This window comes from Conger conger, chromosome 11 (genome assembly GCF_963514075.1).
Source record: "Conger conger chromosome 11, fConCon1.1, whole genome shotgun sequence".
Taxonomy (NCBI): Eukaryota; Metazoa; Chordata; class Actinopteri; order Anguilliformes; family Congridae; genus Conger; species Conger conger.
In genome coordinates this window covers 14,650,896-14,666,916 of record NC_083770.1, presented here as the reverse complement: position 1 = coordinate 14,666,916, position 16,021 = coordinate 14,650,896, and the positions used below count along the sequence as shown (strand labels likewise).

The 16,021-nt window shown below is 45.2% G+C and overlaps 1 protein-coding gene across 1 annotated transcript in view; it reads left to right on the top strand.

Annotated features, from left to right (window-relative positions):
- cemip2 (cell migration inducing hyaluronidase 2) overlaps positions 1-16,021 on the top strand; it is a 60,725-nt gene that overhangs the window by 21,872 nt on the left and 22,832 nt on the right. Inside the window, exons 5-12 of the mRNA XM_061261459.1 lie at positions 1,339-1,508; positions 3,029-3,217; positions 6,098-6,267; positions 8,392-8,601; positions 9,369-9,574; positions 11,698-11,767; positions 14,426-14,554; positions 15,868-15,956. Of these exons, the coding sequence (XP_061117443.1) occupies positions 1,339-1,508; positions 3,029-3,217; positions 6,098-6,267; positions 8,392-8,601; positions 9,369-9,574; positions 11,698-11,767; positions 14,426-14,554; positions 15,868-15,956 (1,233 nt within the window). The remainder of the gene's footprint in view (positions 1-1,338; positions 1,509-3,028; positions 3,218-6,097; positions 6,268-8,391; positions 8,602-9,368; positions 9,575-11,697; positions 11,768-14,425; positions 14,555-15,867; positions 15,957-16,021) is intronic.

The following is a 16,021-nucleotide window of genomic DNA, read 5'->3' as shown; positions in this document are numbered from 1 at the left end:
GAATATGGCTGGGGTAGTTCTGCTAGCTGCGGTATGTCTGCATATTTGCCTGATAAAAAAATAATGTGGTTTTTGGGGCTATATTTCTGATTAGATATGTGAGCTTTTCATGTCCTTTTCGTGACCTGGGGGGGAAGGCCCAGGTCACGAAAAGCCCCAGGTGAGGAAACAAACTACTGTCTAGTCGTAGCAGTAGTGACATCGGAAATTAGACTTGCCTCAGGAATTTTTTGTTTTTTTTGATGGGGGGGTGGATATTGCAGCAGGTGTATAAAAGTGTTGAGTCAGTGATATTTCTGCCGGGGGCCAGTGCTTTTTCACACAGCCCTGCGTCACCGGTCACAGAGGAGTAAGGACATGGAGACCCTTGTGCCAACAGTGGGGAAACGTTGCACCAATGTTTCCATTCTGTTCTGTCCCTGAAGTGGGACACGCTGCCAGGCAGGAGCCTCTGACTGGTTTGGCGGAATGATGATGAATGGTGCCAACTAGGGACATCGTGGGAACTTTCCAGTGTATGGTTGTCACCAAAGAGTCAAGGGCACATAGAATGTGGACTCAGGGGGTGTTGGTGGGGCAGTTGGGGGGGGGGGGCATCTGCCCCTGGCTCAGATCCTAGCATGAGTGTCCCTCATGGTTGAGAGTGGTCTGAATTCTGGGCTCACACAGAGACAGCCTTCAGCTGAAAATGAAGTCATGCTTTCCAACACAAGCCCTTTGACTGGAGACCAGAACACCTGGGCACAGCTCATGGAAATGAAGCCAAGCAGGCCTTTGTCTTTCCTTTGTCTTTCCTTTGTTTGTGTATGTTTTTGTTATTTTGTGATTCATTGCTCCACGGGAGCCTTTCTCATTGTCAGTGCCTTCCTTTATATTATGTGATAAATCCTTTCGCTTTTTTCCCCCTACTCTTCTCTCTCTTCCCTCTTTCTCTCCCTCTCCTTTCTTCCCTCTTTCTCTTTCCTTCCTTCCATTCTTTTCTGAATAAAAATCGTAAGATGTGTTTTTGGTGTGGCATTGCTCTCTGGCAATAACAGACAATAAAATATAATTTTAACACATGTCTCTGGGAGCGGCATTAGCTCACTGTAACCGCGGCCGTCTGGCAGTCAGAAGGTTGCTGGGTTGATCCCCCCACCCTGGGTGTGTCAAAGTGTCCCTGTTCAAGACACCTAACCCCCGATGACTCTCGTCCTTGGTGTGTAAGTGTGTGTGTGTGTGAATGGGTGAGCGAGAGGCATTAATTGTAAAGCACTTTGGATAAAAGTCAATTTACCATCTGTACCCTCCCTCTATCCCTTGTTCTTCATAACCCTCCCCCCTCCCCTCTCCTCTCAGACAGGCGTGGGCGCTGGTGTCTGTGATTGGCGGGGGTAACGGCTCCTGCTCGGAGGACATGCGGGAACACGAGAACCACGACACGGGCGGCCAGGCGCTGGCCCGTCACGACTACGTCACCGTGGACGGTGTCCGCTTCTCCGTCACCGCCTACAGCGAGTGGCGAAATGGTGCGTCCCGCCTCGCTGCCGAACACTCGCCACCCGCCAACCGGCTTTAGCCCCCGCCATCGCTCCCTCTGCCGGGGGCCGGGGGCCGGGGGCCGGGGGCCGGAGAAGCTTCCGCTAGCGTTTAGAGCCAGGGGTTTGTCCTGTGGTTTACCCTGCAGTGAGGAAGAGGAATAGCTTATCTTTATTAAGGGCGGCCTGTAGCTTAGTGGTTAAGGTACATGACTGGGACAGGCAAGGTTTGGGGTTCGAATCCCAGTGTAGCCACAATAAGATCCGCACAGCCGTTGGGCCCTTGAGCAAGGCTCTTAACCCTGCATTGCTCCAGGGGAGGATTGTCTCCTGCTTAGTCTAATCAACTGTATGTCGCTTTGGATAAGTCTGCCAAACGCCAATAATTTAATGTAATGTTATCCTTGTGACTTCAACCAGAGCAATCCCCCCTACGAGCTTTCACACCTGCAAGGCGTGTTTGTGCTGCCCCTTGACGAAGGCATGGAAGTGCAGCTAAGGTTAAATACCCAGAGGGCCAAATTGTCTGCTGGCGTTTAATGTGCTTTAACACTCATTTGTGTCACTCGCTGGCTAAAGAGTCCACACCTTGTCTATGACTGCTGATTGGGAGCGAAGCGCACAAACTCGCTGGCACTGCGACCCTCCAGCACTGGAGTCTGTCACTCCTGCTCTAGACTATGTACATGAGGAAGTGACCTTTTCTGAGAATGGGCTTCCTGAAATCTGTTCGAGATCACAAGTATAAGATACTTTGAATTTGATTGGCACAACCCTTGTTCAGGAGACCTACTTTTAAAAGAGGGTTGACAAAACACCTGCCTTTCAAAGATAAGCACCATGTTTGTGGCCTAACCAGCTCTTTAATTGTTTTACTGCCGCTAAGAACAGTGATATTTACACAGGTTGGGTGTTATTTCTGGAAGGTGTGTCTGCTTAACCCGTTAATAATGGGGATTGTGTTCTGAAAGGTTGGGGGATCTATTGCTGGGAAGGGCGTACCCATTGTAACCCTGAAGCAAATTAAACAGAACTATTGCGGTAAAACCTGAACATACAGAACTTGACGTAGTGTGTAAAACTATATAAATCCCTGAGGGATAAAGTGATCAATGAACACAATCAAAGTGTCCACTCCTTATTCTTTCTCATGTATTACAAATTAAGATGGAATTATGGGAGTGTAGTTTTTGCAAACAGTGCCGGGCTGTGTTCCAAGTTAGCAGCAGCCATTTTGCAGCCTGGAGGTCACTTGCATTGGGACAATTTAGGAAATGGGATTAATGAATTTTACAAAATGGCCATAATCTCCAATGCGGAGTTTTTGATTTCCTGAATAGATTGAATTGGGCAATAAGATTGACCCCTCTCTATCTTGCACTGAACCTGTGTGTTTGAGCTCTGGGATTTTTCTTGCTGTGTCTTAACCGCCATTTCACAAAATGGGTTTGGTGACGTTCCACGCTCTCATGTTTGCTGTCCTGAATCCCTGCTGTTCCGCTGCCCCCCAGGGTTCCCCATATCCGGGTTCCAGGTGGACACTGTGGACCAGGTGGTTCTGAACCTGCAGGACGACGCTCGGAGCTGGAGGCCCGGGGATCGGATCGTCGTGGCCAGTACCGACTACTCCATGTACCAGGCCGAGGAGTTCACCCTCCTGCCCTGTCCGGACTGCACCAAGAACCAAGTCAGGATACGCGGTGAGGAGAGCGCTCGCACTTTACTGGAAGTTATTCAGTTACTCTTTAGGCAGATGCTTTGATTCAACGCCACTCACCTGGCCAACATTGGTGGGACAAATTAAATTCAGGAAGTGATGTGACTACAGTATCTTTAGAGTAACAGTAAACGTATAAACATATTCATAGCCGAGAGAGCTCAGTCACTATGTTAGTAAATGAAACGCAAATGTAAGTACATAGTTGTATGGTTATTTTATTGATATCAGTATTAAAATATGCATGTTTCCACATGATTACAGGATTTAATGAGAATCGGGGTTTGAGAGGGAATACATTTAAGGAGAATAAAAACAGTGTCAAAATAATTATTTCCACTGTAGTTCTTCTCTGTGAAAGAGGGTCTGGTTGCATCAGGTGACCGTGGCCTTGGCAGTTGTCTCTGTTCCTTGACTTCACTACTCACTTTTCCTTCTCTCAAGTAAACATCTCTCCAGAAGCCTAGAGGTCTGTTACCCGCAGTGTATTACGCAACTAGACGTTCTCTTTGAGGTCAGCACACATTGGTCTGTGAGAGAGATTTCTCCCATCTTTGTTCAGTCTTTTCAGTCCGGCTTTGTCCAGCCTTTATCCTGATTTTATGGGAGAAAGGGAAAGAGCAGGTTTTACACCCTGACATTTCAGTGTATGCTGACACACCTGAAAATGTTTGCTGAGTTCATAATTGGAGGGAAATCAAATTTGGGATAATAGTGAGTGGGGTTTGATGGCAACAGAGAGTGTTAGCAGAATCTTGCGGAAATGTAACTATTAACAAATCTCTTCTGCTCTGGTTATGATTATGTTAACTGAGAGAAAGTTTTTTTTCTGTCAAATTAATTCATATTTTGTTACTGTGTCCTTTAGAGACAGAGACCCATACAGGATTATATTACAACATACTATATTACAAAAAATAGAGATCTTTAAATATGAAATAAAATGGCTGTCATTTCACATCCATAATTAACTACTGGTTTTAACATACACTGCCAAGCTACAAGAGTGAAAAGGCTTCCTGGGTGTTCATGGATCTGACCCCTGTCATCCGTTAGTCATTCTTCTGATGAAACATCTCGCTCGCTCTGACAGTGCAAGCAGGAATCGAATCACCGGCCGCAGTCACATGACTCATGACCTAGAAGCGAAAACTAATCTCGCAAATACTAATCTCCTGAGAAATGAATTGCAGTTCTGCCAAAATGTTTAAAAAGTTGTGCTTTGGTGTGAAAGAAATCATTGTTCAGTGGTTATTGGATCCTGGCATTGTGCTATAGCTGGATTTGAACCCGTATCCTTAGTTTTCATTGCTCCCCGCATTCAGGGCCTTTGGAAGCATAACCCGCTGCTAAAGAATGTTGAGGCACTGATGGCCAATCAGTTATACCCTGTGTTTCATAACGGAATAGCTCAGGTGTGGCTAAGCTGTTCTGGCGTCTCCGTGCTGTACCGGGCGGGCCTGATTTATAGGTAAGGCAGTCTTCTGATGACATGCTCCGTGGTCTGTGACAGTGGGCCTGACTTAATGAAAATTCCTGCACGAACAGAGACCTCATTGTGCCGGTGCCCATGAGAGTCTACAGCGGCCGGCCTCTGTCAGTTCGCCGCGCTCCCTTTCGGCTAAAACAACGCACCGCTGACAGGGCGAGGGGTTTCCTCCGGCTATTCATCAGCGTGGTTACCTCACTGGCCCCAGTCCGCACACAAACACCCTGTTAGAGCAGGAGATTTGAGCTTCCCAGGACGAAAATCCATGGGTATTTGAGAAATATTATATTGGGGAGATTTAGATGAGTAAAACAATAATAGTCTGGACGCACCAGACCGCACATCTTGACTGACCTCTATTAAATGACTTGCAAGCTGAGCTCTTTTTTTTTTTTAGAATGTCCCCAACTACCCCTTTTGAGCGCAGTCAGAACAGTCAGTGTTGAGCCTGATCATTTCAATGCTTAACGTATTAAATATAAAAAAACGCATGTATAAATCTGTGTGTGTGTAAACATAATATATATCTGTGTGTGTAGTATTTATAGACACAACGCCGGTCTCCCTGCACCCTTACTAAGAATATGGGCACTATGAGTCATTCACTGTAACCTTAAACCTGCTCTGGTTGGCCAAAGTGAGCCCCAGTCAGGTTGGGACAGGACAGGACAGGGGGGTGTCAGGGGCACTGCCTCGGACAGAGCAGAAGAACATACAGCTGCTCGTCAAGTGTGTTACTTTCTTTGTTTTCACTTATTTTTTGGCCCCCGGTTGACTAATGCTACCGCTCGCCTTCCTGCAGGAAGGAAAGTAGCTCCTACTCATGGTCGCCGTGGTGATGCTGATACGTGGGGGGTGGGGGTGAGGGGGGTGCAGAAGTGCAAGGCCACAGTTGACCTGGCAACCAGCCAACAGATTTTAACAGCTGTCATCGCTCACTCTGCCGGGCGGGTAGGAACTTGTCTGTGGAAGCTTCCAGTGGCGTTCCCCCTTACGGAGCTGGGGGTGTTGGTGGGGGTGTTCTTCCTGTTGTTTAACCTGCAGTGAAGAAGAGGAGGAGAGGTAGCTTGTCTTTGTCCTCGTGACTTTGAACCAGAGCATTCGTTTTGCCAATAACTAGTATCTTCCACAAACCACCACAATCGGCTTTCCAAGGAGTTGTTGTCATTTTACAAAGTGTATAGGTGTCTGTGGTTGTTTTTGGATGAAAGCGCATTCAGTTTCTTCTTTTGACCCTTACGTGTCTCTTCTTTTTCTATTGACTGCAGCTGGTATCGGGGGCCTTGTTCTCACCTCAGCAGGGGATTGTGGGTAATGGGCTTGCCTCAGCAGGTCATTGTGGGTAAAAGCCTGTCTTTTGTTAACTGTCCGCAGGGAAGCCCCAGTTCACCCATGTGGGGGAGATTTTGGACGGGGTCGATATGAGAGCAGAAGTAGCCATCCTGTCCCGTAACATCCTGATCCACGGAGAGATGGAGAACTCCTGCTATGGGGAAAACTGGTGCCAATTCTTCAGCTACGACTCCTTTGGAGGACACATAAAGGTATGTGTGTGCGTTTGTGTGCGTTTGTGTGTGTGCGTGTGCGTGTGTGTGCGTGTGCGTGTGTGTGTGTGTGCATGCATTATGTGTTTAATATCCCTGATGCTACTGTACATAAGGTTTTCATATGCTAGCATCGGTAAGGGAGTGGAGGGAACAGTATCCTAAGAGAGGTACATGTGTGGGAGGGCGTTTTATAACTACATGATTATCCATGAAGCATTGCCTGTCAGGGGTAATAAAGCAATAAATAATTTTTCTTCCTCTTACTGCACATGCCTGTTTTCCCAAGCTCTTCTCTTGTGATACAAGTGGAATCGCATTCCCGCTGTTTCACTCGAGGCCATTCCCCTCTCTCAGAGGAAAATTAAAGTTTTTGAAACTTCGGTGCTGAGACAGGGCTTGGTTAAAAGCAGGTTTTCTGCGTGTGGTACAGTACGGTAAGCGAGAAGGGATTGCTCAATGCGGACTAACAGAAAACAGACTCCCTTTATAAGACGGGACCCCTAACAGAAACCCCATGGCGTTTGTGCAGTGTATGTTAATTACTGCCTCCGCTACATTGGCGTAGAAACCGTCGGATTGTCTGGACCTGATTAGGAATGTAAGGTTTTTTTGGCAAAAGGGAGTAAAAATTGTAGGTGAAATTGTTCTGTGTTTAATTTCTTGCTGCTGTGCTTTGTCCTGCCGATTAAAATTGGCAAACGTAACGCACGCGCATCACCTGTGCTACACCTGTATAGTGGCTGTTTTACACACAGTCGTCTGCAGAAGTAAACTAGCGCTGATTGGAGGAGAGGTGCATCTTTTAACCAGTAACCGCCTCACTCTGGTGTAGGGCAACTCTTAGGCTGGTCTCATTCTTAATTTCCCAGTGGTTTGGCCATTTTGCATGAAGCTTTGTGAAGTTTGTTAATACAGAGATTTGTGTTATTTCATGTCGTGTATGATTTAGTGTAAATTGCAGTTTGTTTGGGCCCAGTTGGTCTTTTAAGCTACTTCAGTTTTAGCAGAGAACATGGCCTCCTTTGCCTGAAGCTTGGCTCGTAACAGACACATTCGGTCAGCAGATGCATAGTAGGGGTTTAGTGGGGGGGGGGCACCTTTTCAAAAAGCTCATTAAATTTTACTGTACTTGGAAAAAGAAGAACAGTTCTGCAGTAATAGCAGCTTATACACGAGCCAACCCAACTGGTCAAACTGAGCCAACCAATCCCAACAGGCCTCCCAGAGCCTACCAATCCCAACTACTCACCCTGACCCATACCAACCAAAGTCAAATGTTTCTGAGTATTCAGTTATAAAACCGCAATATTTTCTGGCTTTGTAGCCTCAGATAGGGCATCGATGCACAGTACTGTAAAACAGATGTTGCGGTCCTCAGGGTATTTTGAATATTAGTGCAGCCTATTAACCGCAAATGTCTGTATTTGAGTTCATATACTGTACACCCCCCCCCCCCCAGCTCCTCTGTGTTCAGTTCAGTTCAGTTCACCCTTATTGTCATGACTCATATAAGTTATTGTATTTCCAAATCATAAGAAAACCCACGCAAACATTCTGTCAATAGTAGCAAGTTCTGGGCTGAAGGGGTATTAAAGGTACAATAGGTACAAGAGAAGAATAGCTGCAACAAACACCTTCAAACCACAACATTGTTTATCCCTCCCCCTTCTCTGTAAACGTGCTGACATTGAAACGCCATTGGCTGTGGCAATTAGAACCGATTTTCAACCAATGAGCTTGAATTATTGTACAGCTATACAATGTTGTTAAACAATGTTTAACAAAAAAATCTTACCTATTGTACCTTTAATTAACATTTTAATTAAAGCAAATAATGATAATTATTTTTGCCTGCTTGCTATTGTTTTAGCTAATACTCTAAGACAGGGGTTCCCAAACCTCTCCTCATACCCCCAGCCAGTGCAGATATTTCATGGTTTCCATCTACACCTTCCATCTAGGGCTTGATTAGTTGTATCAGGTGTGCTTGAGGTGGACCATATGAAATACCTGGACCAGCTGGGGGTTCAAGGACAGGTTTGGGAACCACTGCCCTAAGACATTTCCCCTCTTCTCTCCCTTTTCTCTTGAATCTCCTCTGCTTTCTCTGCTCACCTGCAGATCTTTGAGAACTTCACCTCCGTGCACCTGTCCCACGTGGAGCTGAAGCACATGGGGCAGCAGGTGAGGGGCAGGTACCCCGTGAACTTCCACCTGTGTGGGGACGTGGATGAGAGGGGAGGGTACAGCTCGCCCACCTACCTGGACTCCCTGTCCATCCACCACTCCTTCTCCCGCTGCGTCACAGTCCACGCCACCAACGGCCTGCTGGTGAGCCGCCAATCACCGCCGCGTCCGTGGATACGCATACGGGGGCTTTCATCTTCACCGCTACGGTGACCTGTGACCACAGGGTCTAATGGTCGGAATGTAATGATTCTGACCCTCTACATATAAACACGCAGACACCACACACAGACATGTACGTACACACACACACACACACACACACACACACACACATACAAACACACAGAAACACATAAAAGCAGGCATTTTGGTTCTGCAAGGTATTTCTTCTTTGAGCCCTGTGGAATTGTGGGTAGTTATTTGTGTGTTTTTGTGTGCTGTCGATGTTTGGGTGTTGATTGACTGCTCCCTGTGTTCTGGTTTAATGTGATAACACAGGGTAATGTGAAACTCCTGACAGCCTGCTATTAAGTAGCGGAAGTCTGGCCCAAACATGTTGACATCTCTGCCATTTCAGTCGTGCTGTTATCGCTCGTCTTTTATGTTTTTCGTTTGCATATGGCTTGAGTCCCATATAATCTCCACACGCATATACAAGAAAAACCCAAACAAGCTGCCTTAGACTTCCTTGATAAGTGGCTTTTGGCCTCATGGAAAGATTGGCCTTTGGAAACATCTTGGTCTTGTTCCAACAGCAGGAAGTGACCATAGCTGCTCCAATCTCCTAATCATTTGAACTGTTAATTATCCCGTTAGCTTTGACAACGCCGCAGTGTTGACATGGCCTGTGGACACATGATGTTTCTCCTGTTGTTGTGGGGACCTAATGAGATGATGTCCCTTTCCAGATAAAGGACACCGTTGGCTACGACACACTGGGACACTGTTTTTTCCTGGAGGACGGCATTGAGAAACGGAACACTTTCTTCCACAACCTGGGGCTGGTGACCAAGCCAGGAACCATCCTACCGACCGACCGTAACGAGACCATGTGCACCACCATCAGAAACAAAGTGTTTGGAAAATATGTGCCTGTACCAGCAACAGAATGCAAGTAAGAATTTCACACACACATTCACACACACACTCACACACACACACACACACACTCACACACACTCACTCACACACACACACACACACACACACACTCACACACACTTTTACGTAAGTTCACTAGTCAGGAAATTCTCTCTAAGCTGGTACACTCTCCTGCCCCCCCCCCCCCCCCAATTCCCCCGCTACCCACCCCACCCTCGATGCTGACAGATTGACGGCTTTATGTGTAGAGCACTAAACGCTCACTCATGATCAAAGCATTACATGGCCCTTTCAGGCATTTGTAAGCGCTTCCAATTGATTTGCTTAATGTCTCATAACCACACACCCCTTAAAAAATTTGGCACTAATTCTTTGAAAGTTTTACGCTATGCTGAATATTTAGCTGTGCTCACTGCAGTGTTCATGTAAGATGTTGTAACTTATGTGCCTAATGTTTTTTATGGCCTGGTGGATAAGCATTATTTTTTACCGAAGGAAAGCCTTCATTAAATCACATCTGTTATTATCAGTTTGAGATCATTGGGCTTTTGGGGCTATTTTTCTTCGTAAGAATCGCAATGTGTTCTGAATAATGTCACATTATTTATCGATGAACAAACATTGGCGCGTCATGGTAGATTACTGTTCTGTCAGTTTTACAAAAGCAAACTTGTTATTCCAAAGAGTTAAAGTCTTCAATCGAGAACCCTTTGGGACCAAAGTCCAGCACTCTAACCCTTGCACACCCCACGCCTCACCCGAGTGTCATAATTATGAACTATGCTAGAGCAAAAAAACCATCCAAACATCAATAAATCCTACTCCACACTTGTAAGGAAAGAAAAATGAAGAAGAAGAACAACAAGATTTATTTAACTGCCAGCCTTCCCATTTCCCTAATAACCTGTTCTCTTAGATCTTGTTCCGGCTGCCACACTGTCGCACGACGGCGGATGTTTGTTAAAAACAAAGTTTTAACTGATAGCACATGTGTTGAATAATGAGGGTCAGGGGTCAAGAATGTCAGGGGGTGGGAGTGGGTGGTGGTTAGGGGGGTACAGATAGAGGGGGGGGGTACAGATAGAGGCCTTGAAGGGGCAAACAGCCAGGCCCAAACAGTCTGGCAGGATTGATAGTTTACTTGGAGGGTTACTTTTTTTGTACAGCAGTGTATTGAGACCCAAAGCAAGGCAAGGGAGCAGAGATATTTAATTTCCTCTGACAAGGTGAGGATACTGTTCTTATCCCTGCAATAACACTGTGCACCTCCACATGCCTGTCTTCTGTTTATCTTCTTCCTTTGAAGGTAACTTTGTGGAAAAAGGGGCAGGCAGGGAGATGAGTCCTGTTTTCATAGGTGCTCGAGCGTTCGTTGTCTGCTGTGTTTACTTTCATTTTTGCGCTTAATAACAAGAACATTGGATATTACTGTAAGCGCCTGATTATTTTTGATTTATTCTAAATTACAGTGAGATACAGCCTCATATTGGAGGGATTAAATTTTTTATTACATTTTAATCTGTTTTGTGTATTCATGTTTATGTGGGACAGTTATTTCTTCGACAGAAGTCACCAGTAATTTTCTGTTTGTGTCAGTGGACCAGTTGTGGGTGTGTTTTTTTTTTAATGAATAGTTGAATTGTCTTAGAGTTTTTTTCTGGTCATGCAAGTTATTCGGTGGTTTACTTTCAGTGTGACTAATCTTACTGTGCCTGTAGTCATTTAGTGAGACATGCCTTTCCATGTCCATATCACACCCCTCCCCAGTTAGTATGCAGATTTCTCACAGATTATGCCAGGTTTCACTATATCCACTATTGTATCTTCAGAGATGTTCTATTATCAAGTGGTGGCTGTACTTCCTTATTTAGCAACAAAGTTCTGGTGTTAACTTTTCTGCCATGACTAATTGTAGAGGTTCTGTTTTCACTCATGCCTCTTCCTGAATATGAAAAATTAGCCAATCAGAATTACTCGAAAGCTTTGACAATGACTGTGGTGGAACTTTCAGCATTATGACAATGGAGGTGGCATCCTGGTTTATCCATCGACCATTTGTAATATTTGTGCTATATCTGTTTGTGTGTGTGTGTGTATATCTATATATATATATATGTGCGTGTGGTTGTTTTGTAGGGCTGTGTCTACATTCTGGATTGCGAACCCTGACAACAACCTGATCAGCAATGCAGCGGCAGGCTCCCAGGTAGGAGAGTTCTCTGTGTTATGTCTGGCCAATCAAACCTGAACTGTGATCCAGATGCTAATGGGAGATGTAGTCCATATTTGGAGGTTGTGGAGTATTTTCACAATAGCTTTGGACTTCATCTCTCATTCTGCACCCCTTGAAACATTGCATAACATATTTGGCATTGGAGCTCTCCCAAGGTCACTCTTAACTTAATAAAGACATTCTGTTAAAGTCACTAAACCCCCCCCAATATGAGCATATATTAACTTGGTGCCAATTATGAAGAATAATATTTTCTCTGTATAACCCAAATTTACAAGGTATGTAGTGCCAATAAAACTGAAATCCTTTCTTAAATCTTTAATGCAGCTGACATTACCGGCTTGGCCCACCTGGGATCTTGCTGGTCTCTGTGAAATATGATGATGAACTTTTGTATCATTTATTTTACTCCCATCAGAGATTACAAGTTTGGATAAGCAGGTTCATGATCGTATAGCTGCATATCAGCCATTACCCATCTTCAGTGAAAAATGCCCAGGAAACCCACCCACTTCTGCCATTTAGTGTTGCCCCCCGGAGGCAAAAAACGTGTGCTACAGGCAGTGCCATGAAAAATGCCAACTGCGGGATGGGGGGAGGAGCCTGCCTTTTGCATAATTTTAATGAAGAAACCAGCCCCATGTGGAAGTAGTTCTGTTATTTCATCGGCGTTGAGTGATGAAAGGTTTTCCACGTTGTGCAAGGCATGACATGCACAATCTCATGACATGTATCATTGTTCAACCCATATAGGAATTATTGTACAGTACCCTCTGTAATGTTTGACACAAAGACCCATCATTTATTTAGTTGCCTCTGTACTCCGCAATCTGAGATTTTTTTTTAACCAAATTTGCATGTTAAAGTGCGCATAGATTTTAATAAAGGGAATTTTTATACATTTTAGTTTCACTACGTAGAAATTACAGCAGTGTTTATACATAGTCCTCCCATTTCATGGCACTATAATGTTTGGGACACAGCAATGTTATGTAAATAAAAGTAGTCGTTTAATATTTTGTTGCATATCCTTTGCATTCAACAGCTGCTTGGAGCAATTCATATTTAGCTTTGAAAAACTTTGTTGCTTCACAGTATGTTTGAGGTCATTGTCTTGCTGTTGAATGAATTGGCCAATGAGTTTTGTGGCATTCATTTGAGAAGACAGGATGTGTCGATTCACTTCAGAATTATTTTTTCTACTACCATCAGCAGCTAATCATCAATGAAGATAAGTGAGCCAGTACCTTCGGGAGCCATACATGCCCACCGCTGTGTTTCACAGATGAGGTGGTATGCTTTGGATCTTAGGTAGTTCCTTCTCTTTTCCGTACTTTGCTCTTGCCATCATTCTGATATAAGTTAATCTTTGTCTCATCTGTCCTCAAGACTGTTTTCCAGAACTGTGGTTGCTCTTTTAAGTACTTCTTGGCAAACTGTAACCTGGCCATCCTGTTTTTGTGGCTAATCCGTGATTTACATCTTGCAGTGTAGCCACTGTATTTCTGTTCATGGAGTCTTCTGCAGGCAGTGGTCATTGACAAATCCACACCTGACTCCTGAAGAGTGTTTCTGATCTGTTGGACAGGTGTTGGACAATTTCTCTTTATTATGGAGAGAATTCTTCTTTCGTCAGCTGTGGAGGTCTTCCTTGGTCTGCCAGTCCCTTTGTGATTAGTAAGCTCACCTGTGCTCTCTTTCTTCTTAATTATGTTCCAAGCAGTTGATTTTGGTAAGCCTAAGGTTTGGCCGATGTCTCTGTTTTATTCTCGTTTCTCAGTCTCATAATGGCTTCTTTGGCTTTCATTCGCACAAATTTGGTCCTCATGTTGATAAACAGCAATAATATTTTCCGAAGGTGATTGAAAGGCTAGATGAAAGACTAGGTACTGAGAGCTCTCTTATACCTGCATTAAGCACATTAAACACACCTCAGCAGTTACAAACACCTGTGAAGCCATACGTCCCAAACATTATGGTGCCTTGAAATGGGGGGGTCTATGTATAAACACCGCTGTAATTTGTACATGGTGAAACCAAAACGCTTAAGACACCCTGTAATAAAATCTGAGAATGTGCACTTTAACCACATGCTAATTGTGTGATTCCAAATTGTGGTGAATCAAGGCATAATGGATCTTTGTCCCAAACATAATGGAGGGCACTGCATGTGTTAACATCATGCTCCATGCCTCAGTTGTGTCAGTCAAATGTTCAATGTTGTGTAAAAATAGCTTCCAGGAACCTCATATTTCTCAGGAGCCCTGTTAGGACCCGCATGTGTTGGGTTGCCCAACAATATGCCTGCAAATGTGTTTCCGCTGCTTGTTTTTCTACAGAGCATTAAACACAGTTGTTATTGATTTCATAATCCTTGCTAGTGTGTCTGTTTCTTTTATGGAACTGTATACTGTATAATCTGACTGTTGCTTGTGAGATGGACGATTATTGACAAAACAGAAATCATGCTTTTACGGCAGACACTCCTGCTGGCATTAAATACATTTTATTTGAGTCGTGGCTGCTGTTTTGAGTGGTGGATGTTGAATAACGGGCACTGCTGCCGGTGTGATAATTGGGATTGGGCTTTGGGAACGCTGTTGTTTGACCCTCTCCTCCTTCGTATCCCAGGATGCCGGGATCTGGTATGTTTTCCACAGCGCCTCCACCGGCGACTCCCACGGGAAGGTCCCCGAAACCAAGTCTGAGCTCACCCCTCTGGGAATATTCTACAACAACCGAGTGCATTCCAACTTCAAGGTGAGTCCGTACACTACCCGCCCGCCACAAGCCCCCTTTCCCAATCACCTCCAGAGTCCAGGGGTAGCTGCCCCTCACCTCCACAGGGCACCCAGGCCTCGCACGCTTTGTTTTGGCTGAACCCTTCCACCCCAGCAGGCCCTCGTTGCAGGGGAGGAGTTGGGGCTCCAGGGTGCGTTTCAGGCCTCAAGTCTGGAACCATCTGCTTTAGTTCATCCATACCACTCTGAAAACAAATACTCACCCAGACTGTGGTGCTGAGAAGAACGGACACACGCACAAGCACACGCGCGCACACACACACAAACAAGCGCACACGCTTCCTCTCTGTCACACACCGAGGGGAGTCGAGATCCATTCCAGAACCTTCCACCGTGTCTCATTAGCGCATAAAGATTGAGTTATACAAGAATTCCAAATATTATTTATGGTTTGTGTGTGGTTCTGTTGCTCAGACCTGTACACCAGCACCATCACTCCGTTTCAGAGAACATTCTAGCACTTGTGCGCATTCCTCTTGTGTTTTCTTTGGGTGAACTATTTCGCAAAGTGCCTTTTACGTAACGTACAACAGTCACTCTTTCCCGCGCGCGTGTACATTCGGGGACGTTTGATTTAGGTCTCGCCGGAGGCGAGGAGAGACCGGTAGAGCTGACACACAGGGCAGTACCGCACATCAATCACAGGGACGTGATTGGTGTGTAGGAGCGAACGGCTGTGTTATGGCTATCGCTAACCCTTTCGTAAGCTGTGTGTAATGTGCTGCGTGTGGAAGGACAGATTATCTGTAACCTGAGCTCTGAGAGCTCGAGTGGGAAGAACGTCAACCACAGACCATTAAAAGTGGCCCCCGGGTTCGTCTGAATAAACTATTGCGTGAAACAGCGGGAAATTCTAATCTGGGTCGTCACGCGAGAGGGATGATAATTGCCTCCAATTCAGTATATGAAGCATCTAGGATTTTAGTTCATTGTCCAACTGTATATCAGTAACTGTCTGTTTCTCTTTTTTTTAGAAAATGCTCTTGTGCCATAATAATCCTTTAAAAGCAGAGTTGTAGAATGTTCTATATTTTGTTGTTACTTGAAGTTATTTGTTAAGCAGTTGGTGACAGTTTATTCTCCTCAGCTGGTTTCCTGGAAAGAAAAAAGAATAAGAAACTATGAAACAGAGAGATAAGAGCCACTGCTTTAAAGCTGTGACAATGTTTGTTCACGTTGGTGAGTCAGGCCAAGTAAACTGAGGGCTTATGTGGATTCCCGTCTTTACTTTACCCCCCCCTCATTCACGCCCTGTTTCTTTAACCCCCTCAGGCTGGCCTCTTCATCGACAAAGGTGTAAAGACCACCAACGCCAGTGTGGCTGACCCCCGAGAGTACCTGTGTCTGGACAACAATGCCAGGTGAGGACACGCCCACCCGGGATGTGACGGACAGATAGAATGACCAATGTGTGCTGGTTGTTTTT